General features: G+C 39.3%; 1 protein-coding gene across 1 annotated transcript; it reads left to right on the top strand.

Annotated features, from left to right (window-relative positions):
• The first annotated feature begins 1,794 nt into the window (after positions 1–1,794).
• Positions 1,795–24,308, top strand: LOC103013065 (olfactory receptor 10P1). Its single transcript, XM_057557535.1, is given in 3 exon segments — positions 1,795–1,848; positions 3,115–3,283; positions 23,440–24,308. Coding segments are annotated over 3 exon segments (1,092 nt in total).
• Positions 24,309–24,861: the final 553 nt, after the last annotated feature.

Genomic DNA, 24,861 nt, shown 5'->3' with positions numbered 1-24,861 from the left:
CCCACGGCAAGGCACCTGCAGAGGCCACTTGGCCATCGAACCAAACAGAGGGTCCGGTCCCCACCCCATCCCCAGGCTGTCTCTCTGGGGAAGATCAGTCATTTAAGATGACGAGATACATTTTCTCTGAACTAGGAAAGCCTTCAAAGAGAACCAGAAAGGGCTGTTTCATCTCCACCTTCAGGCACATATCCAGGCAGCAGCAATTGCCACCAGAAGCAGAAGCCAAGCCACTAAAAATATGGAAGGACACGGAGGCAGGAGAGGGGCGAGGCAACAGGGAGGAGTTACTGATCATAGGGCTGGGAAATGGGGCCCGGCTGCTCCGCTCCTACAGAGCCCTTTGCCCTGGGCCGGACACTCACACGGGTGTGGGAGACGGTAGCTGAGCTTTCCTGAGGCCAAAGGTCCCCCCACACACAGCCTGGCCGCCCGCAACCGTGGCGCTTCCCGTAACGTGACCAACAGTTTACAAATCCCTTCAGAGGTTTTTATCCACCTCAAATCCAGGAGGTAGGATCATCGTCTCCATTCTACAGAGAAGGAAACTGAGGCACGCAGAGACGAAAAGCCAGGATCCATTCCAAGCACATATTCCTCTGCGAAGTCTTACAGCCTCGGTTGAGAAAGGTCCCCGGACCCTGAGAAGGGCAGGACTAAGAGCCAACCAGGAAGGCTCTTAGCCCTGGTCCTCCGGCCCAGCTGCCTGTGCCCCTTCCCAGCGGGCAGGCAGCACGGAGAAGCCCGGGAGGAATTCCAGCCCCAGCACACACGTGAACGCTGCTCAGGTTTGGGGCTGCCTGTTGTCCCAAATAAGAGGGGAAATTTCACTTTTGCGCAAAAGGCCTTTCGGGGTTTTGTTTTGTTTGTTTGTTTTTTCCATGAAAAACTTCCCGCTCCCCGACAAGGGTTTCCAGGCTGGGATACGGCGCCTCCAGCCAGCCCCACAGTTCCAGCCCCTAATAATACTCATACCTCCGCCAGACAGAAACTTTTCTGGGGTCTGGCGGGTCCCGGGCCCACTGCTGATTCCACGCCTCCATCTCTTAACCAGAAAATCACCACCCAAAGCCCCACAGCAGGTGGGCTCGGGATCTCCCTGCTCAGAGCCGGACGCCAGCTGGAGGAGGGCTCTAGAGTGGCGGCCACCCGTGGGGGAAGGGGTTGCGCGCCCGAGACCCGCGCTGCCCGGCCGGTGCCTTCCTTACCGTGCAGGCCGTTGGGGATGCTTCGGTGGTGAGATGGCGCCAACAGGTCGTCCAGGGACATGCGAGTGGCGACGGCCTTGTTTGCGGGCCCTGTGCGGTCCAGGGTGCAGCAGCGGGGCCAGGAAGTGCTGGTGGGCGTCTGGGCTGTTGCAGTCGCCCATGTCTCCCGCCGCGCCGCCCGCCATTGGCCCGCTCAAGCCGGCCTGGCCATCGATGGAGCTGCTGGAGCCGCCGCCGCCGCCGCCCGCGCCCCGCGCTCCCGGTCCAGCAACAGCAGCTCCAGGTTCCCGCGCAGCAGGGCCTCCAGGTGCGCCTCGAGTTCGCGCAGCTGCCGCGGCTCGCAGGCCACCTCGTGCCACACGGCGCCGGCTGCGTGGCGCCCCAATGACTGCCACAGGGCGCGGGCCTGCGCCCCTTCTGCCGGTCGTCATCCAGGAAGCGGCAGGCTCGCGCAGCCGCCGGTTTTCGTCCCGCAGCCTCCAGTTCCCGCCCTGGAGGCCGCGGATATCCGGCGGGTGCTGCCGCAGCTGCCGCTTCACATCGAGCATCAGGCCGCCGCGCTCCAGCACGAGGCCCACCTTCTCGGATGCCGGGGGCCAGCTCCTCCTCGCTCCAGGCAGCGTCGGAAGAGCTGAGCCAGGTGCCGGACCAGGAGCCCTTCTAGTTTTCCAAAGGTCGGGTGAGTTTACTAATTAATAATTTCTTCTCTTATTTTTCTTTTTGCATTATGATAGAAAACACATTACTGGTCAGAGAGACATTTAGGTCCCTTGCAGAGGGAATGGCCACTACTCCGGTTTTCCTCCCCAGGAGAGAATTTCTCTCAGGACCCATCACGGGTATACTTGTTGGTCTAATCAATAAAAAAGTACAGAGAACTAAAGAGAGAGAGAGAAGCTACATTTTTTCCCTAGTACTTGTTCATTTTAACAGATTTAACTCATGATCTAAACAGTGAGGAAATGCAATCCACGTTGCAAAATTACTTCCTGGTAAACAAATATTTGCTTCTTTTCATACTTTTGTTTATTCATGAATTATTTGATTTCATAGTTGGTAGAAGGTTTACTCTACTGTAAGGAGTACAAGGAATCATATCCAGTCATGAGACTGTCTCAGATTCTCCAAACTCTTTTCTTTTAGATGGTTTTAGTTACATTTCTGTCTTTTAAAAGAAAAATGTTTCTGTTGAAACCAGAAATGTGTTTATGTAACAAATGAAGTGGTTTGAGTTTCATTTCTGGAGAATTGTCATTTTAATTTCCTGCTACTGTGTTACTGTGGTTTTTCATGGTGTTTAATGAGTTGTTTCTCTGCTGGTACATTTGAAGTAGTGAACACCTTTCTTCTTTAGGAAAAGCTGCTTCAAAAAAAAAAAACTTGATTACAATGATTCAACAGGTTAGTAATTAGTGGTCTTTCTCTTGTTTTCAGTAGGTGGTACTATAGCACCAGTTTTTGGTTCCTCTTACCTGAGCTGCCTCTGGTTATATTAGAGATTTGACACTTTCCACCCTCCACTACCTCTGCCAGAGGTACTTGCCTGGTACCCTCATTGTTGTTGCTTGTGCATCCAGGGTCACTGGTGCCTTGCTGCTGCTGTGGCGAATGTCACCACCTGGGGTTCTGGGATGGCTGGCATCTCTGCTACCTTCGGGGTCTCCTGGGATGCAGGCTCCACCACCCCAGGGGGAAGGCAAAAGTTTCGGGGAAGCTGTGGTCACGGGTTCCTCTTCTGCATCTGGAGTTGCTGAGTTCACAGGTGCCGCTGCTGTGGGCAAGGGGCCAGAGTCACGGGTGCCTCTAAAGAAATGGGGTGGCAGGCTCTGCTGTTGCCTGATTTCTTGTGGCTCTGGTCGCTATTGCATCCTGCAGGCCTGAGTCATGTGTGCCACCTTCCCTGCAGCCACCGGCTTCTCTGGGACTACAAGCTCAGCTGGGGGTCTGGGACCACATGTGCCAACTCTGCTTATCCCCTGGCTCTGCCTCCTCCGTGTTTCCAGCCCACCCGCCCACCCCCGCTTTAGATGTGCAGATGTGTGGCATTCTCTGGTGTCCTGGTGTGCTGGGCAGAGGTACCTTTGTTGAATTATGGATGTTTTACTGGTTGTAGGTTGAAGGGGAGAAACAAAGAACGTCTCACATCACTATGGTGCTGACTTAAAATTTTTTATATGGTGTATCTTATTAAAACTTTGATTTTTAACTTTTTTATGTAGCATTTTATAGCTGTGACTTTTTAAAACTTCAGCTTTTCCCCTCACTCCCACATATATAGTAGGCACCATATTTTGAAACGGGAGGGATTTATCTCATTTACATTGACCCTAAAGATTGTTCTTTACTTTTGCCATTTTAATATCTTTGTTCTATGTTCCTTTTTTTTTGTATTTTGCTTTTAAATAAATAATTACCCATTCACTTTCATCTTTGAGAAATATAAGCTTAAATTATGTGCATCACTTATGTTTATATAGAGGAATTTACTCTCTGTTTATGTTTGTTTACCCTCTCTTATTTAAAATTGAATTTTCTTAAATATTTGATCTATATATTATACATTTAGAACTACAGAAGACTGTATTATAATTTTTCTTCAACCACCAAACATAATTTAGAAAACTCAAGAGAAGTCTATTATATTTACCCACAGTGTAGTATATCATCCACAATATATTATATATTATGCTTTGAACTTCAGTTTTTCTATGAAATCTCTTATAGCTGAGATTTTTATAAATCAGATTTCCTTTTCTTTGTCACAGATGTAATTCTCTTAAAATAAAGGTAGTATATCTCATTTACATTCATTGTTAAATCTATTTTACTTCACTTTTGTCATTTTTTATATTTTCTTATTCTATGTATGCTCCTTTTTTGTACGTTGTTTTAGAGGAAATAATACTTCTGCTGTTTCCATCTTTGAGAAGTATAAGCCTATATTACATCACTTGTGTCTATAGTTAGCAAATGTATCACATTTTTACCTTTCGACTTTTAAGATTCAACAAATTATTAAAACTCATCTTTTACTTTTAGAAATAGTATTGTTCTCCGAGCCTTGTAAAATTACACATATGTCAGTTGTTCTTATATGTAAACAAATGATTTGGAATGTAACAGATTTTTTTCCAGAAAATATTATTGTATCATTTAACAGATGAGAAATAGAGGTCATTATAATTTTATAGATATTTAACTTATATACTTTATATGCCCATATATAGAAATATTTTAATTTTTAAAAGTCAAGTAACACTTATGAGAATCATATATTTCTCTATGCTGTGTCATCTTTTCTGTTGCACTTTAAATGGATCGTATTTGTTTATTTTTGTTTCCTGCAGTAGCAAGTGAATGTGTCCTTAACAAAGACTACATCCTATTTTCAGTGACTCTTTCTAAGGGCTTAGAGTCTCACTTTGACTGAAAACTTCGATTCCTTTAAACAGTTAACATTAGTAAGAAAAAGAATTATAAAATATGAGGAAACTGATTAAAAAATAAATAGAATGGTATGATCCAGCCAAGGATGTGCAGAACCGCTCAGGATTCCTGGAGGGTTCTTGCTCCAGAAGCAAACACTTGATGCAACTGCAGTTTGCCGCCATCTGGTGGCTATTGGCAACTCTGACTAAATCTAAGGCAAAGATTCTAGGTACTGTGATAGAATGGAACTTCCAGAACGGTTAAGAATTCCACTTATTTCCTAGTTACTTGGTTTCCATCCCCATCATATAGTCCTGAGGGGGAGAGGTTGGCTGGAAATAGCTAGCAATGTGCAAAGCCCCCAACACCTCCCTGTCTCCCAAGATAAAGTTGTCTCTGGCATTGTCAGTCCTGTTTTTCCTCCCCTCCTTCAGTTCTTTCCCTCACCAAAAATAAGTCCTATAAGATCGCATCCCTTGTTTCAAAAAAGGGATGAACAGAAAATGGAAAATATTTGCCAATTATGTTATATCTGAATTTGTCTTATCTTAAAATACCTTTTCACGGGGTTTTACTGAATTTTATTTAGAATTATTGTGTATATGTTAATCATCAAGACACAGCATTATTTGGTTTCCTCATACTAATCATGGCACATTTTGGACTCAAGCTTGTCTTAACATCATTAAAAGATGGTGGATTTTTCCTCTTTTTTTAATTCTGAAGAGGAGATTGTATAACACTGAAATTATTCCCTGTTTCAAGGTTTTCGAGAACTAATGGGAGTTGCCATCTGACAAGGGGTTTTTATTATAGGAAGAGTTTTGACTTATGATTCAGTTACTTTAGTGGTTACCAAAATGAGTGATAATCAAAATATTTAACAGCTTGTTCAGTAATCATTTATATAAGTGTTTGTATATCAATAAATAAATCAATAATAAAAATAGTCCCTTTTGTATACTTACTAAACTTCTTACTAGTGATGAAGTTTTTAACACAAATCATTCTAAAGTTTTCTAAACCATTTACTGATTATTTTTGCAAATTGTTGTGGGAAAACTTTGGTTTGACATACTATCACTAAATGCTGTCTGAACTACAGTTTGTATTCCCCACAGTTACCAGAGGGGACTAGATGACACCAGACATTAAATTGAAAGTCATTAGATGATGTGATATTTGAAAAAGTACAGTCTTCTTTCAACAAAATTGTTCATAATGCTGAATACTCTCCTGGCTTCTGCTAAACTAATATCAGTTATATTTACAATTTTCTAACTCTTTGTCTCGTTCCTGAGCTTCAGGTAAACTCTTTCAGACTTTCATCATTAAGGGTGATGTTACCCCTAGATTTTTCACAGATGCCTTTTATCAGGCTGAGGAAAGTTGCTGAGAATTATCAGGAATAAATGTCTGGTTTCGTGTGTACATATTCTCCTTTCTACATTGTTAACATAGTAAATTACATTATTTTTGAACATTAAACCAGCTTTGCATTCCTGGGATAACATCTACTTGGTCATAGTGTATTATCCCTTTGATCCTTTGTTGGATTGAATTTACTAAATTTTTGTTTAGAAATTTTGCATTAATATTCACAGCAGATATTGACCTGTAGTTTTCTTCTTTTGTTCTGTTTCTGTCTGGTTTAATGCCAACTTTTTACTGGCTTCATAGAATAAATTAGGAGGTATTCCCTCATTTAAATTCCATGGAAAAGTTTATGTAGAATTGTTATTAAGGTCTTACTTATGTATTTGGTAGAATTCAGCAGTGAACTGGAGTTTTTCTTTGTGGGACAGTTTTTAACTATAATTTTAATTTTTTGAATTACTCAGTGAAATAAACTTGGACAATTATTGGGCTTGCCACATTTAAAGACATTTCAGGAATCACTGTCCTTTACTGCCTACTCTCCAATGTCTTGAAAAATATATATATATTGGTATGTATATGTGTGTCTATGTGGCATATGTATCAGAGGGTAGAAGGAGAGAGGGAGGAGAGAGAGAGTCAGAGCGAGAGTGAGAGAAAGAGACTCTCTGTTGTTATTGATTTAGAAAGTGGAGTAAATCTGGTTCCTTTTACTTTTTCTTGGCCAGAATCAGAAGTCAACTCCTTTATTTTGCAAATCAAATTGAGCTTCTTTTCCAATCTGCCTGAGTAGTAGAAAAGCAGTGATTTTAATTATGTATAAATGTAAAGAAACTAAAGGAATGCCTGGGAATTGGGGGTGAACTTGGTTATATAAGCAGCATTTAGTGATCTAGTTTTGGTATCCACTGGCATCAGAAAAATAAGAAATGAGTTATATTTATTACATGTTTGTGTTGAACAGAGACAGAAATTTCTGCAAGTGATATTTGTAAAACAATGCAATGAAGGGTGAAAAATATCCTTCCAGAAGAATATTTATAATTAATAATAACTTTGATTGGCTTTGAGTGAGAATATTGCTATTCTGCCAGAAGAAGACCAAATTCACTGGTCCTCAAACTTCTAAGTAGGGACTGACTTCATTAGAGTCAGTTGAGAGTCTTCAAAAATAAATGAATGATCCCTGCACTCGTCTCAATAGACTTTTCAATATTGAGACTAATTAAGAATGAGGTGTGATCCAGGAATCAGTATTAAAAGTGAAACAAAACAAAACCTCCCCAGCTGATTCTGAGGAATGGGGAAGTTTGGCAAACACTGACCTAGTTGACCTCCAGGGCCCGTTTTGCTTTTCAGAAAGACCACACATTTATATATGTGTGTGTGTGTATATATATACATATATATATATATTTCTAATTTACTTTCTTGTTTGTAAGAATAACTACATGGATAGATCAAAGGATTTAGAACTTATTATGGCAGGTAATACGTAGGAGGGATTTTTAGTTCGGTCTTTGCATAATATAAAGAGTAGGATATTTCTCGATGTCAAACTGAAGAGTCGAGCTAGGATTCTCTTTTGGTTCTAGTAAGTAAAAATGTAGTACATGAGACTTAGAAATAAATAGGTCTACTTACTGAGTGCACTCAGATAGTTGAATAAATCTAATCTATACTGTTGAACATGTTGCAATTAACTGCACTTTCTTCAAAGCTTCCTTTAAAGGAATAATGAGCTATTAAAATTCTTCAATGAAGCTTCTTTTGGTATCTCCTGGATCTCAAGTAAGGTACTTGATTTTTAAAAATCTCAACTTTTTCTGAAGATAGTTTTCTTAATTTAGAAAAAAAATTTTTTTTCTGTTCAGTCTCTCATATATCCACTCTTTTTTTTTTTAAGATTTTTAGAAATTTCATGTAATGTCTGAAACATTTATATTAACATATTTCCATACAAATAACCCAATGAAAGTTTAGTATTAGTTGTTTTGTTTGTTTTTATACTGCAGGTTCTTACTAGTCATCAATTTTATACACATCAGTGTATACATGTCAATCCCAATCGCCCAATCATATATCCACTCTTAATGAGCACTTTATATTTCCCAGATCCTACATATTTTATTTAATTTATATACATCACTTAATTTAATCCTTTCAATACCATCTTATAGGATAGATGTTCTAAGACATATTTTGCTGATGAGAAAACAGAGTTTCATGGAATATGAACAATTTGTCCAAGACTGCTTATCCAGTGAGTGGCAGGACATGGATTAAAACTTAGATTTATGTGAATTAAACGCCACAGTTTTAACTAATAAGACATTTTTGACTTCATAAAAAATAGTAACAGAAGCTAAATTAGTTTCACTTTTTCTGACTCTATTGTAATTTTGATTTTATAAAAATGTCCAAATTAAAATGTGACTTCAAATATGATATTAATTTCCTTGATGGGAAGATTTTTTTTGATATTTCAGAAATTAAAGATAGTAATGGGCACAAATTTATAACACAGAATTTCTTCTTTTCCACTTGGATTAAATTTTTCAGATATATTGAAAATTATTGATGTTTTATCCACATACATCTTTAGTATTTGATATTAAGCATTGATAGTTATTTTAAAAAGCAAAAAGCAAAACCTGTGCAACACGGATTTTGTTTGCTCTCTATATTTGTGTTAATGTCTTCTGTTTAACAATGTATACAAAGACAAAAACAGTTCTTAGGAAAGTTAATCTTGTACTTCAACCATAAAGTTTGCTTCTATATATACAGAATAATTCATATATCTGAGATGTTAATGCTTGACAATAAAAGGAAAAAGATGTGCTGGAGTTTGGCTGCCAAAAAGGGAGCAGAGCTACTAGCAATCAGAGTTAAGTAGTAAATGGAGTAGGCAGTAGAGATTGAAGAGTGTCTGCTTAGTGTAGGAGGTAAGAGTTGATCTATCATTTCAGATGACCTTCTTTAAGACTGGTGCTTCATTCCACCTCATGAAGCAGTAATCGCATGTTTCCTAATGTCTTTTATATAGCAGAATGTTTTAAGACCACCAAGTTAACTGCATCTTATGGTGGGAAAAGGAATTGACCTAAGTTTTCAGCTGATACTCATTCCTAAAACAAAAGTAATTTTTTTAGGTGCTTGTTTGCCTGTTGATTTATTTGACTAACATTTATTATGCATTTAAGGTGTTCTAGTAACTGCAAAAATTGCTTTTCATACTCAGTTTCATATTATTCTCACAACAATCCTATAGTTAGGTATTATTAGTACCTCCCATTTCACAAAAGAGGACTTCAAGGCATTGAAAATGTGAGTAACGATCTTAGACTCTTTTAGACTGAAAGAGGTGAAATTTGGACTCAGTCCATCTGATTCCAAGGCTCTAAACAAATGGCGTAAAATGACTCATAACATCACTGTCCCAGATGTCCTTTGTCCATCCACATTTCTCATATCATTGACATTGAGTATATTAGGAAAAATTATATATAATATATTTGGGTACTGATACTTCCAAAAGTAAAGTTATTCTGTCAGATGTAGTGCCAAGACAACCTCATCTTCTATTAGCATTTTTTTCTCTCATTTGCAGCAACGTGGATGGCCTTGGAGGGTATTATGCTAAGTGAAATAAATCAGACAGAGAAAGACAAATACTGCATCATATCACTTATATGTGGAATCTAAAAATATACAACAAACCAGTGACTATAACGAAAAAGAAGCAGACGAAAAAGAAGCAGACTCACATACATAGAGAAAAAACTAGTGGTAGCCATTGGGGAGAGGGAAGGGGGAAGGAGAAAAATAGGAATAGGAGAGTAAGAGATACAAATTATTATGTATAAAATAAGTTACAAGGATATACTGTACAACATAGGGAATATAGCCAATGTTTTACAATAACTATAAAAGGACTATAACCTTAAAAATTGTGAATCACTATATTGTACACCTGTAACATATAATATTGTACATCAACTATACTTCAATAAAAGAAGAACCAAAAGTTGACAAGGCTTTCTGTAGGGTTCGTGATGATCCACTCATTTTCTCAGATAAGTCTCAGCTATGAAGAATGAGCTGAGTAGGACTTACTCAGAAGTGACCGAGTTTATTCTGCTGGGGTTCAGAACATCTCCAGAAGTATGGATTCTCTTATTTTTATTCTTCTTGCTTATCTACATGGTCACCGTGGTGGGAAATATCAGCATGTTAGTTGTCACTAAAATAGACTCCAGACTTCATACACCTATGTATTTCTTTCTCAGAAATTTGTCCTATTTAGATCTCTGCTACTCCACAGTCATTGCTCCCAAAACTCTGGCTACTTTCTTTCTTTCTTTTTTTTTTTTAAGCTGGTGAATTCTATCATACGTTTATTTTTTTTTAATTTATTTTTTAACATCTTTATTGGAGTATAATTGCTTTACAGTGTTGTGTTAGTTTCTGCTGTATAACAAAGTGAATCAGCTATATGTATACATATATCCCCATATACCCTTCCTCTTGCATCTCCCTCCCACCCTCCCTATCCGACCCCCCTAGGTGGTCACAAAGCACCGAGCTGATCTCCCTGTGCTATGCGGCTGCTTCCCACTAGCTATCTATTGGACATTTGGTAATGTATATATGTCAGTGCCACCCTCTCACTTCATCCCAGCTTACCCTTCCCCCTCCCTGTGTCCTCAAGTCCATTCTCTACATCTGTGTCTTTATTATGCCCTGCCCCTAGGTTCGGCAGAACCAGTTTTTTTTTTTTAGATTCCATACATATGTGTTAGCATATGGTATTTGTTTTTCTCTTTCTCACTTACTTCACTCTGTATGAGAGACCCTAGGTCCATCCACCTGACTACAAATAACTCAATTCCATTTCTTTTCATGGCTGAGTAATATTCCATTATATATATGTGCCACATCTTCTTTATCCATTCATCTGTCAAGGGACATTTAGGTTGCTTCCATATCCTGGCTATTGTAAATAGTGCTGCAGTGAACATTGTGGTACGTGACTCTTTTTGAATTATGGTTTTCTCAGGTATCTGCCCAGTAGTGGGATTGCTGGGTCATACGGTAGTTCTATTTTTAGTTTTTTAAGGAACCTCCATGCTGTTCTCCATAGTGACTGTATCAATTTACATTCCCACCAACAGTGCAAGAGGGTTCCCTTTTCTCCACACCCTCTCCACCATTTATTGTTTGTAGATATTTTGATGATGACCATTCTGACCGGTGTGAGATGATATCTCATTGTAGTTTTGATTTGCATTTCTCTAATGATTAGTGTATCATTGGAGAAATGTCTATTTAGGTCTTCTGCCCATTTTTGGATTGGGTTGTTTGATTTTTTGATATTGAGTTGCATGAGCTGCTTGTAAATTTTGGAGATTAATCCTTTGTCAGTTGCTTCATTTGCAAATATTTTCTCCCATTCTGAGGGTTGTCTTTTCGTCTTGTTTATGATTTCCTTTGCTGTGCAAAAGCTTTTAAGTTTCATTAGGTCTCATTTGTTTATTTTTGTTTTTATTTCCATTCCTCTAGGAGGTGGGTCAAAAAGGATCCTGCTGTGATTTATGTCATAGAGTGTTCTGCCTATGTTTTCCTCTAAGAGTTTTATAGTGTCTGGCTAAAGGTCTTTAATCCATTTTCAGTTTTTTTGTGTGTGTATGGTTTAGGAAGTGTTCTAATTTCATTCTTTTACATGTAGCTGTCCAGTTTTCCCAGAACCACTTACTGAAGAGGCTATCTTTTCTCCATTGTATACTCTTGCCTCCTTTTTCAAACATAAGGAGACCATATATGCATGGGTTTACCTCTGGGCTTTCTATCCTGTTCCATTGATCCATATTTCTTTTTTGTGCCAGTACCATACTGTCTTAATTACTGTAGCTTTGTAGTATAGTCTGACTACTATAGTCTAGTCCATTTTTCTTTATCAAGAGTGCTTTGGCTATTCAGGATCTTTTGTGCTTCCATACAAATTGTGAAATATTTTTGTTCTAGTTCTGTGAAAAATGCCATTGGTAATTTGCTAGGAATTGCATTGAATCTATAGATTGCTTCGGTAGTATAGTCATTTTCACAATGTTGATTCTTCCAATCCAAGAACATGGTGTATCTCTCCATCTGTTTGTATCATCTTTAATTTCTTTCATCAGTGTCTTATAGTTTTCTGCATACAGGTCTTTTGTCTCCTTAGGTAGGTTTATTCCTAGGTATTTTATTCTTTTTGTTGCAATGATAAATGGGAGTGTTTCCTTAATTTCTGTTTCAGATTTTTCATCATTAGTGTATAGGAATGCAAGAGATTTCTGTGCATTAATTTTGTATCCTGCTACTTTACCAAATTCATTGATTAGCTCTAGTGGTTTTCTGGTAGCATTTTTAGGATTCTCTATGTATAGTATCATGTCATCTGCAAACCGTGACAGCTTCACTTCTTCTTTTCCAATTTGGATTCCTTTTACTTATTTTTCTTCTCTGAATGCTGTGGCTAAAACTTCCAAAACTATGTTGAATAATAGTGGTGAGAGTGGACAACCTTGTCTTGTTCCTGATCTTAGAGGAAATGGTTTCAGTTTTTCACCATTGAGAAGGATGTTGGCTGTGGGTTTGTCATATATGGCCTTTATTATGTTGAGGTAAGTTCCCTCTATGCCTACTTTCTGGAGGAGTTTTATCATAATTGGGTGTTGAATTTTGTCAAAAGCTTTTTCTGCATCTGTTGAGATGATCATATGGTTTTTCTCCGTCAGTTTGTTAACATGGCGTATCACATGGATTGATTTGCTTATATTGAAGAATCCTTGCATCCCTGGGATAAACCCCACTTGACCATGGTGTATGATACTTATAATGTGCCATTGGATTCCGTTTGCTAGTATGTTGTTGAGGATTTTTGCATCTATGTTCATCAGTGATATTGGCCTGTAGTTTTCTTTTTTTGTGGCATCTTTGTCTGGTTTTGGTATCAGGGTGATGGTGGCCTCATAGAATGAGTTTGGGAGTGTTCCTCCCTCTGCTATATTTTGGAAGAGTTTGAGAAAGATAGGTGTTAGCTCTTCTCTAAATATTTGATAGAATTCGCCTGTGAAGCCATCTGGTCCTGGGCTTTTGTTTGTTGGAAGGTTTTTAATCACAGTTTCAATTTCATTACTTGTGATTGGTCTGTTCATACTTTCTGTTTCTTCCTGGTTCAGTCTTGGAAGGTTATACCTTTCTAAGAATTTGTCCATTTCTTCCAGGTTGTCCATTTTATTGGCATAGAGTTGCTTATAGTAGTCTCTTAGGATGCTTTGTATTTCTGCGGTGTCTGTTGTAACTTCTCCTTTTTCATTCCTAATTTTATTGATTTCAGTCCTCTCCCTCTTTTTCTTGATGAGTCTGGCTAATGGCTTATCAATTTTGTTTACCTTCTCAAAGAACCAGCTTTTAGTTTTATTGATCTTTGCTATTGTTTTCTTTGTTTCTATTTCATTTATTTCCGCTCTGATCTTTATAATTTATTTTCTTCTGCTAACTTTGGGTTTTGTTTGTTCTTCTTTCTCTAGTTCCTTTAGGTGTAAGGTTAGATTGTTTACTTGAGATTTTTCTTGTTTCTTTAGGTAGGCTTGTATAGCTATAAACTTCCCTCTTAGAACTGCTTTTGCTGCATCCCATAGGTTTTGGATCGTCGTGTTTTCATTGTCATTTGTCTCTAGGTATTTTTTGATTTCTTCTTTGATTTCTTCAGTGACCTCTTGGTTATTTAGTAACGTATTGTTTAGCCTCCATGTGTTTGTGTTTTTTACGGTTTTTTCCCTGTTACTCATTTCTAATCTCATAGTGTTGTGGTCAGAAAAGAGGCTTGATATGATTTCAATTTTCTTAAATTTACTGAGGCTTGATTTGTGACCCAAGATGTGATCTATCCTGGAGAATGTTCCGTGCGCACTTGAGAAGAAAGTGTAATCTGCTGTTTTTGGATGGAATGTCCTATAAATATCAATCAAATCTATCTGGTCTACTGTGTCATTTAAAGCTTCTGTTTCCTTATTTATTTTCATTTTGGATGATCTGTCCATTGGTGTAAGTGAGGTGTTAAAGTCCCCCATTATTATTGTGTTACTGTCAATTTCCTCTTTTATAGCTGTTAGAAGTTGTCTTATGTATTGAGGTGCTCCTATGTTGGGTGCATATATATTTATAATTGTTATATCTTCTTCTTGGATTGATCCCTTGATCATGATGTAGTGTACTTCCTTGTCTCTTGTAACATTCTTTACTTTAAAGTCTATTTTGTCTGATATGAGTATTGCTACTCCTGCTTTCTTTTGATTTCCATTTACATGGAATATCTTTTTCCATCCCCTCACTTTCAGTCTGTATGTGTCCCTAGGTCTGAAGTGGGTCTCTTGTAGACAGCATATATATGGGTCTTGTTTTTGTATCCATTCAGCAAGCCTGTGTCTTTTGGCTGGAGGATTTAATCCATTCATGTTTAAGGTATTTATTGGTATGTATGTTTCTATGACCATTTTCTTAATTGTTTTGGGTTTGTTTTTGTAGGTCCTTTTCTTCTCTTGTGTTTCCCACTTAGAGAAGTTCCTTTAGCATTTGTTTTAGAGCTGGTTTGGTGGTGCTGAATTCTCTTAGCTTTTTCTTGTCTGTAAAGCTTTTGATTTATCCATCAAATGTGAATGAGATCCTTGCCGGCTAGAGTAATCTTGGTTGTAGGTTCTTCCCTTTCATCAATTTAAATATATGGTGCCACTCCTTTCTGGCTTGTAGAGTTTCTGCTGAGAAATCAGCTGTTAACCTTTTGGGAGTTCCCTTGTATGTTATTTGTCATTTTTCCCTTGCTGCTTTCAATAATTTTTCCTTGTCTTTAATTTTTGCCAATTTGATTACTCTGTGTCTCAGCGTGTTTCTCCTTGGGTTTATCCTGCCTGGGACTCTTCTGTGCTTCCTGGACTTGTGTGGCTATTTCCTTTCCCATGTTAGGGAAGTTTTCGACTATAATCTCTTCAAATATTTTCTCGGGTCCTTTCTCTCTCTCTTCTCCTTCTGGGACCCCTATAATGCGAATGTTGTTGTGTTTAATGTTGTCCCAGAGGTCTCTTAGGCTGTCTTCATTTCTTTTCATTCTTTTTTCTTTAGTCTGTTCTGCAGCAGTGAATTCCACCATTCTGTCTTCCAGGGCATTTACCCATTCTTCTGCCTCAGTTATTCTGCTATTGATTCCTTCTAGTGTAGTTTTCATTTCAGTTATTGTATTGTTCATCTCTGTTTGTTTGTTCTTTAATTCTTCTAGGTCTTCGTTAAACATTCTTGCATCTTCTTGATATTTGCCTCCATTCTTTTTCCAAGGTCCTGGATCATCTTCACTGTCATTATTCTGAATTATTTTTCTGGAAGGTTGCCTATCTCCACTTCATTTAGTTGTTTTTCTGGGGGTTTATCTTGTTCCTTCATCTGGTACATAGCCCTCTGCCTTTTCATCTTGTCTCTTTTTCTGTGAATGTGGTTTTTGTTCCACAGGCTGCAGGATTGTAGTTCTTCTTGCTTCTGCTCCAGATATTATTGAGGCATCCAATCTTCAAAAATTAAGACCTAACTTGGTGGCTACTCCCCATCAGAGAATGCTGTGGCTTATAAATTCATCTTCCTTATTGTTCAACTACTGTCACAGAGGCCTTTATAGTACCTCCTTGTGTTGGAGGGTCTCCTGCAGAGGTGGTAGGTGGCTGTGGCTCACTGTGGGGACAAGGACACTGGCCGTTATGCTTTTTATATGATAATTTTTATTACTATTTCCCTATTGTGGACTGAACCAAGAAATAGTGTGAAGAAGAAAAACATGGCAATTTCTGAAGACTCATTTAACTATGACATCTTGTGCATGACAAGCAGAATTGTGAAACCAGAGTGAGTAATGACAAATCTCTTGTTTTAGATGTTTGTTTTATTTTCTGCAAAACATGATAGGGATCTGGTCATTTGTGTTAAGTATGATTCAAGTCAGGGGAATAGAACAGGAAATGGAGTATGCATTAGTTTGCATGGACTTTTAAACTTCGTCTTTAAAATAGTCTGTGATATATAAAATTCTTGAGAATTTTAAATGAGAAATCCTTAAAACATAGACTGTCTAGTCCATGTGCACGTTTCTTACTGGTACCAATTCACCACCAGAATCCAGCTCTCTTTATTCCAAATTCCATATTTTTTTTGCACAATACCTTACCCAAACCTAGATTAGGTAAGAGAAAAATATTTCTTAATAAGTAGGTTTTATTCCCCCTAATCCTAAGGATTTGTATATTTGGTAAGGAAATTTTCTGATTAACTTTTTGTTTTGAGGAGAATATCATCTTAATTATGCAAGAGGACAGAATCCCTCTAAGATATCCTTTTCATTTAAAGTGTCTAATGTGCCTTCTGGAGTTCATAGTTAAAAGAAATTTACATCTCTAATGCAGCAAACCCTGGAGACCAATCAAAAACTCACATAGCACTCTTCTGTTGTTGCCATTAATCACCTTGGTCCTTAGAGAATATTTATACAAATATTTTTAGTTAAAGATGAAGTCACCCCCAGGGTAGCATGTTTGGGGCCAGTCGACTCTGATGATTTCCAAATAGTGTGATTCCCAGTGGATGTCTAAAATAACACTGCATTTTCACAGTTAAGTGTGCCAGTTAGAGAGATACCTAAGAGAGTTGGAATCATGCCTTTGAGGTTAATGAGAAAATGGGACTCCACAGGTCTCAAAGTACAGTTGGGGTGTAGGGTAGCTAATTTCTCAAACTTCCTCTAACAATTTGATCTGTTTTACCATAATTAGCTATAGGTTATACCAGGGCAACCAGATGATTCCCACTGGGGGAATGAGACTTTTGCATCCTGCTATGAATTATCTTAAAGCCCATGGAAAATAACTCACAATTTTAATCTGTCTCATTGGGCCCTATTAAAAAGTAAATTTAGTCAAAGAACAAAATGAGAAAGAACTTTAAGAAATCTCTGAATAGGTGATTACAGGGCAAGATAAGCTTGAAATAGCTTTAAGTAGTACATTACATGTTTAAAAATATAGAGTCAGAGACAAGTGTTTACTTAAGTTTTCATACTTGTCATACACACACAGACACACACACACACATACTCACAAGAATCTCTTGGGTGAATGTCAGCATTATTGGAGTAGTTTCCAAAGAGTCCACATGTTAAAAGTAATTTTAGTACATATTCAAACACTATTATTTTCTGACTCCTTCCACAGAGAATTATATCTGCCCTTGACCACATCTTCTTTTAAAGAAATCTATTTGAAAGAGTGATTTGTAGCTTCCTGTTTAAATTCATTTTACATTTCTTAACGTCTGGAAGTTAGTTTAAAATTTATTTACAGTTATTTTTCCTCCAGTGGAAATAGCCATCTTATATTATTCATCAGGTTTAATAAGTATAATCTAGAATAAATTGGGGAAAAATAAAAACTCTTTTTCTAAAACTGTTTTCTTTATATATGGACAAATTTGAATCACTGTTTCTCTTCTAACACTCACATGTAAAGTAACATTTTACCCAATTTCTTGGCATTTTAAATATATATATTTACATATGTATTTTAAAAATCAGTTTGAATAGTAAGATGCAATTAAACCATTTCTCCTGAGATGCTATTATTGGGAGAATGAATGAAGGTATTTCCATTAGTCAATCAGATAAACACATTACAATCTTTACTTCACTCAGTTAATATACTCATTATTTGTATTCCCTTCAAGGTCACATATACAGATTATAGATTTTATATATATTATCTCAGGGCTATTGTTTGATTGATTAGATTGAGCAGTTGCTTTGAACCACATTAGAAACTATTGTCATATGATGCTCTAGCAATATTCTCAGCTAGTCCTTTTAACCAGAGCTGCCACACAAGAGAATAATAAATTAATTTCACTACTCATGATTTAGGATTTGATATCAACTAAATATCAAAATCATATCACAAGCAACCTGTAATAACAATTACGTATGCACAGGATTTGAGGAATGGCTACCAAAAAAATCCTTGTCCAAATCTTCTCAAAGACATCTATTATACTCAGCCATCTTTAAAGAGTTTTCTCCCTGTCACCCACCAAGAGTTCAAAATAACTCTGGGAAGATAATTATGGGGAGGAATTCTCTATGATGATTAAAATTGGTAAATATGAAAGAAGAGAGTGAAATGGTAAAAATGATGAATCTGTAATCTACATAAAACAATGCGTAGGGTCTTTCTACTTATATTTTCAGAATAATTGAAAAGGAAGACAAGGCACTATGTTAGCTGTTCATCAAAAATAAAACATTTTATACCTTCCAATTGAGGCTAATTCCAGACACTAAATAATTAAGCTATAATTCAAGGGTTTCTTTTACATTTCCCAGAACCTCATATCATTTAGAGGTGGAAGACTTATTATTTTTTAAAAAAAGAGGTAATGTTTAAATTTTAAAGCTTTTCCTTAAAGTAGAAAAATATTCTTGTTATTTTTAGTGAAAAAAGAGAATTTCAGTTTTGATGATAGGTTATCAGATGATTGTGGGACAGAAATTAATTAATGATATATTTAATTATAGTTGTCTATCTTATAGCATTAATGCATATAAATAATCCCCCCAAAGATTGGAAACCATATTCTACCTAAAGATAGAGGGTGGGATCAGGAAGGAGTGATACAATGGATATTTAAATTTTAGGTACCCTCTTTTAGTGTTTATTTAACACTTTCAAATGCATAATGTTTTGTGTTTTTTTTACGTCAGAGAAGTGCTTTAAATAATTTAATTTAACAGACAGTTCAAAATGAATTCATTCTATATGCTTCCTAAATGAATAACCAATTAGGATACACTTGAATAAGTTTAATCAAATGAGAATTTCATATTTTTGAAGGCAGTCTATTTCATTTTCACATGGTTCTGCTTCTTAGAAAGAGTTTCTTCATACAAAGAGGAAAGGTGCTTTCCTGTTAGTTCCTCCCATTGTTTTAAAAGCTACCTTTTTCTTCTTTAAGAATAAATCAGGGCTTCCCTGGTGGCGCAGTGCTTGAGAATCTGCCTGCCAATGCAGGGGACATGGGTTCGAGCCCTGGTCTGGGAAGATCCCACATGCCATGGAGCAACTAGGCCCCTGAGCCACAACTACTGAGCCTGCGCATCTGGAGCCTGTGCTCCGCGACAGTGAGAGGCCCGTGCACCGCAATGAAGAGTGGCCCCCGCTCGCCACAACTAGAGAAAGCCCTCACACAGAAATGAAGACCCAACACAGCCAAAAATAAATAAATTAATTAATTAATTAAAAAAAAAAGAATAAATCAAACCTCTTGTCCTTTTACATGTGTAATGATAATAACTTTGGGTTTCTTGTATAATATTCAGCTTCCCTAACAACTTCAGTCAAACCTTATCTGTCAAGACCAAACATAGCAATCCTGTCCACCCTTATGTTCTTGCTCTATTATTTTACCTGGGTCTTTCAAATGTAGTAGCACTTAAAATTGAACAGAATTATTTATTTATTTATTTGAAAATATTTATTTGGTGCTCGCTTCTTGAAAGATGTAGATAAAGTCTGTGGACTTCTTGGATTGAATATTTTGGAAATCACTGATGACCATGATACGCTCTTAAGCAGCATATAAGTTATTGCGGGAGGGATTCCAGGGAGTTATAAATGCTATTGAGAATAATAAAGTTAGGTGATAAAAACGAGTCATATGTGACACACTCTTTCTTTGCTATACCCATAAAACAGTGAAGAAGCAAGGGAGGGAGTGATCCTGTTTCTTTGGGTAACTTTTAAATAATTTTAATAAATGTAATACTTTTAATAAAATTGCATATGTCACATTATCTTGAGAGCTAAAATGTCACGAAGCGCCAGATTTTTTTTTTAAAGTGTAAAAATATTCAGACTTGACTATGTTCAGATACAAGCACTGTAAATTCTGTCCACCAGATGGCACTGCTAGGGAGCTTTTCATGGACAAGTCCTATACTCTATACAGTGAAATAAACTGCCTCTGAACTTAACTAACTGGTAGGATGTGAATATAGTTATATGTCATTTCCTTCCTTACAAGGCATTTATTCAGCAGTTAGTAACTTGGACTGATTGTATTGTGTATATTGAAAACACATATAATTTGGTAAAAATTTGTAAGTATACAAAATCCTATTCTGGGTTATTATTACTTATTACCAGATTGGTCAATGTTGCCAGATCAATCAATAATTATTAACAAACACTTGACATCTGCTTTTCCCTAGTGACAACTGTATATAGAAATTGAGAAAATATTATTTTTTGAGTCTTACCTAAGCATTATTTTTAAAAATTCAAAAATTAACACCAAATGACTGTATGCATAGTGCTATCTAGGAAAGGGTGTAGACACTGATTATATGCTTTGGTCTGTGTATTTGGGAAATTTCTCTTGAGTCAGGTGATCCGGTCCCAAAGATTACTTTTGCATTATGTAATTTGTTTGGCTTTTTCCTTCTGATGAAAGTAGAAAAACTTCATAAAATTGGAAGTCTCAGAAATCCTGCCAGGGCTTCCCTGGTGGCGCAGTGGTTGAGAGTCTGCCTGCCAATGCAGGGGACACGGGTTCGAGCCCTGGTCTGGGAAGATCCCACATGCCGCGGAGCAACTAAGCCCGTGAGCCACAATTACTGAGCCTGCGCGTCTGGAGCCTGTGCTCCGCTACAAGAGAGGCCGCGATAGTGAGAGGCCCACGCACCGCGATGAAGAGTGGCCCCCGCTTGCCACAACTAGAGGAAGCCCTCGCACAGAAACGAAGACCCAACACAGCCATAAATAAATAAATAAATAAAATTAAAAAAAAAAAAAAAAAAAAAGAAATCCTGCCAAATGGATGACTCTGAATTGTTTATGCTATAATATGTGAGCAATATTTGTTGAAGAAATTTTCATTATTCTGAATTACTCTTAAAGGATATGCACATGTTAGATGGAATAACAACTATCACGAGAGATATTATAAAGTCAACTAAGATACTGCACAACGCCCAGCACACAGCAAGCTCTAAGTGTCAGCTAGAGAGTAAATGACTTAAGGCCAAAAATATGGTGAGTGAGCAAAGTGAGGGTGGGGAGGAGATTAAGTGTCTGAGCAATGGGCAGAAGTTTGAGACGCTTTTGCTTAAAGATGAAGATGGCTGGCTAATCTCCATGTATGGGGTAAATGGGGGTGATACAAGCTCTGCAAATCTTGGGAACCCAGACTTCTAAAAGACTCAAGGCCAGTTTCCTGTCTTTGTCCAAATAGTACATGACTTTAAGCAAATAACTTAATCTTTTTGTTCATCAGTTCCCCTGTCTTTATAAGTGGATTCATTCATTCATTTAATAAGTGTTTAGCTGAACACTTGGCATGTACAGGGTACCATGCTAGTTGTTCTGGTGATTCAGTTAGCCTCTAAGACAGTTGATAACTTAGTGATCCAGAGCACAGGAGCTGGAGTTAGACAGGACTGGATTTGAACACAGACTTTCTCAGTTACTGGGTATGTGACTTTGAGAAAGTTACTGTCTGGGCTTCCATGTGCTCATCTGTAAAATGGAGAAAATAAGGTTCCTATGTCATAGTGTGATTGTGAAGATCCAAAGGTTTCATGAATATTAAGCCGTCTAGCATAGTGCCTGGCAGGGACCTGGCACTTGGGAAACATTAGCAGCTGTGAAAACAGACAGCCCCTCACTACCTCCCCAACTTGCCCTGCAAAACCTTACAGTGGAGGGCTTCCCTGGTGGCGCAGTGGTTAAGAACTTGCCTGCCAATGCAAAGGACACGGGTTCGAGCCCTGGCCCGGGAAGATCCCACATGCCGCGGAGCAACTAAGCCCGTATGCCACAACTACTGAGCCTGAGCTCTAGAGTCTGCAAGCCGCAACTACTGAGCCCACGTGCCACAACTACTGAAGCCCTTGCGCCTAGAGCCTGAGCTCCACAGCAAGAGAAGCCATGACAATGAGAAGCCTGCGCACCGCAACGAAGAGGAGCTCCCGCTCGCCGCAACTAGAGAAAGCCCGTGCGCAGCAATGAAGACCCAACGCAGCCAAAAATAAATAAATGTATTTTTTTAAAAAAACCTTACAGTGGAGACTCTTCTCTAAAAAGTGCTGGAGACTCTTCTCTAAAAAGTAATGTCTCATGAGAGTACCAGCAAAGGTGCTTTCCTCAAATACTTGAAGGCTGTCTGGTACAAGAGAGCTTTGACGTTCTATAAAATACAAAGAATTTAGCCAAGACCAATATAATGAAGACTTCTCCTACAGGCAGAGCAGGCCAACGCTAGACAAGGCTACCTCAATAGATGGTGAGTCCCCCATGACTGCAGATGCTCAAACAGACACCACACGGCACCTTTCTAAGATGTTGTAGATAACATCCGAGCATTATCATGCTCAAATATATGACCCTTAAGGTTACTTTTAACCCTGAAATTCCATGGGTAATTATTTCTGACCATGAGGAGCAGAGATGCTACCATAGGGGAGGGAGAACTTGAGTTGAGCTTGAAGGATGAGTGGGATTTTAATAGAATGCATAGAAACATTCCCGGCAGGAGGCCCTCTCTATGGAAATGCATGGAGGCCTGGGAGAACAGAGTGTGGACAGCTGGTATCGCTGATCACAGGGCCCAGATAAGACGAGAGTGAAGTACAACACGGCCAGTCCCTGCCCCACTCCCCTCACAAGGCAGGTGCCAGAAACTGACAATCTATGAAAAAGATTCTGCAGAACCCCAAAGCGGGATACAATTGGGCATTATCACACACGCAGTTCACATCATTGCACGACATTCTAAATCCACAGCCCCCCATGGTGATCATTAGATACAGGCTTGGGACAGTCCCTGACTCAGTCCACTGTGGGGGGCTGCATAGTTTCTTTCAGGCTGGGGTTTTGGTCCAAGGAATACAAAGAGGCTTAGGACATAGCAGCTACTCCATCCCTACTCTGTCGAAAGACCCAGAGTACACCTCGGAGTCAGGCCTGCACGCAAGACCCAGAGCACAGGGAACAGTGAGAAATACATGGAATCTGGACTCAGGAGACCTAGATTCAAGTCCATGCCTGCCACTCCCTCCACATACCTCCAGCAAATTATTTAACCCTTCTAAGACCCACGGCCTCATCCATAAAGTGGAGACCCTAACTCCCTCAGTTGATTTGAGAGGGACTGTATGAAAGGTGCTTTATGAAATTACAGGAACTGCTGATTGTTTCTATATAAACGTCTCTTTCTTGGCTATACCATAGGCTCTAGCCTGAAGGGATGGCTAAAGTAAATCAGACTCTGCCTGAATTCCTCTTCTGGGGTTCTCCGACCTAAGGGCCCCCTCTTCTGAGGGTGCTTCTGGTCTACCTGGCCACCTTGCTGGGTAACTCTCTGATCATCCTTCTCACATGGGCCAGCCCTACCCTTCACTTGCCCATGTACTTCTTCCTGCGCCACCTCTCCATGGTGGAGCTCCTCTACACCACTGACATCGTGCCCAGGACCCTGACTGACCTGGCCTCCCTGCACCCCTGCACCATCTTCTTCCAGGGCCGTGCAGCCCAGAGGTATGTCTTCATTGTCCCGGGCATCTCAGAGTGCTGCCTGCTCACAGGAATGGTCTATGACCGCTAGGCTGCCATCTGCTGGTCCCTGCACTCCTCCACCCTCATGAGCTGGCGGGCCTGCATGGCCATGATGGGCATCTCCTGGCTCATGGGCATCATCACGGCCACCACCCATTCCTTCCTCATCTTCACCCTGCCTTTCCCCAGCCGCCCAATCATCCCACACTTCCTCTGCGACATCCTGCCAGTACTGAGGTTGGCAAGTGCTGGGAAGCACAGGAGCGTGATCTCTGTGATGACAGCCACCGTGGTCTTCATTGTCGTCCCCTTCTCTCTGATTGTCACTTCTTACGCCCGCATCTTGGGTGCCATCCTGGCAATGGCCTCCACCCAGAGCCGCTGCAAGGTCTTCTCCACCTGTTCCTCCCACCTGCTCGTGGTCTTCCCCTTCTTTGGAACGGCCAGCATCACCTACATCTGGCCCCAGGCAGGCTCCTCTGTTACCACAGACCGCGTCCTCAGCCTCTTCTACACGGTCATCACACCCATGCTCAACCCCATCATCTACACCCTTCGGAACAAGGAGGTGACAAGGGCCCTGCAGCACATGGTGAAGAGGCAGGTCCCCTCACCCTGATGGGACTCAGGGGTTGTCTGCTCACTCACTGACTGCTACTCCTCCCAGCCCTCAGGTGCCTGGTTTCAAACCCAGCCTAACAGAAACTATGCAGCACCTCAAAGAGATTAGGCTTCCTGGCAGAAAGCATTGGCATTAAAACAAAGATAAATCTATATCTTACCTCCTCTCCCACACCCCAGACTCACTACCAGAGCATGAGTTATTAGGATGAGGCAGAACGGAAGGGAATGCTGCCTATGGGGAAGAGCATTTAATCTCTTTGAGGTTGTTCTGGATCTGTGAGCAAGGTGATTGCCATGGCTATACCAGTAGTCAGAGGTCCATGTCAGTCATGAAGGCAGATGTCTAGGACCTTGACATCCAACTAAGTCACCCACCCAGAGGCCATGGAGGAGTTTACCTGGCCCTTTGACCTAGTTTTCTCCCAGAAACACACTGCAGTCTTATGCCCTGGATGCCTTTTTTTTTTTTTTAACATCTTTATTAGCATCTTTATTGCAGTATAATTGCTTTACAATGGTGTGTTAGTTTCTGCTTTATAACAAAGTGA

Source organism: Balaenoptera acutorostrata, chromosome 11 (assembly GCF_949987535.1).
Source record: "Balaenoptera acutorostrata chromosome 11, mBalAcu1.1, whole genome shotgun sequence".
Classification (NCBI taxonomy): domain Eukaryota; kingdom Metazoa; phylum Chordata; class Mammalia; order Artiodactyla; family Balaenopteridae; genus Balaenoptera; species Balaenoptera acutorostrata.
The sequence above is the reverse complement of the archived record's forward strand: the minus strand, read 5'-3'. Positions and strand labels throughout refer to the sequence as shown.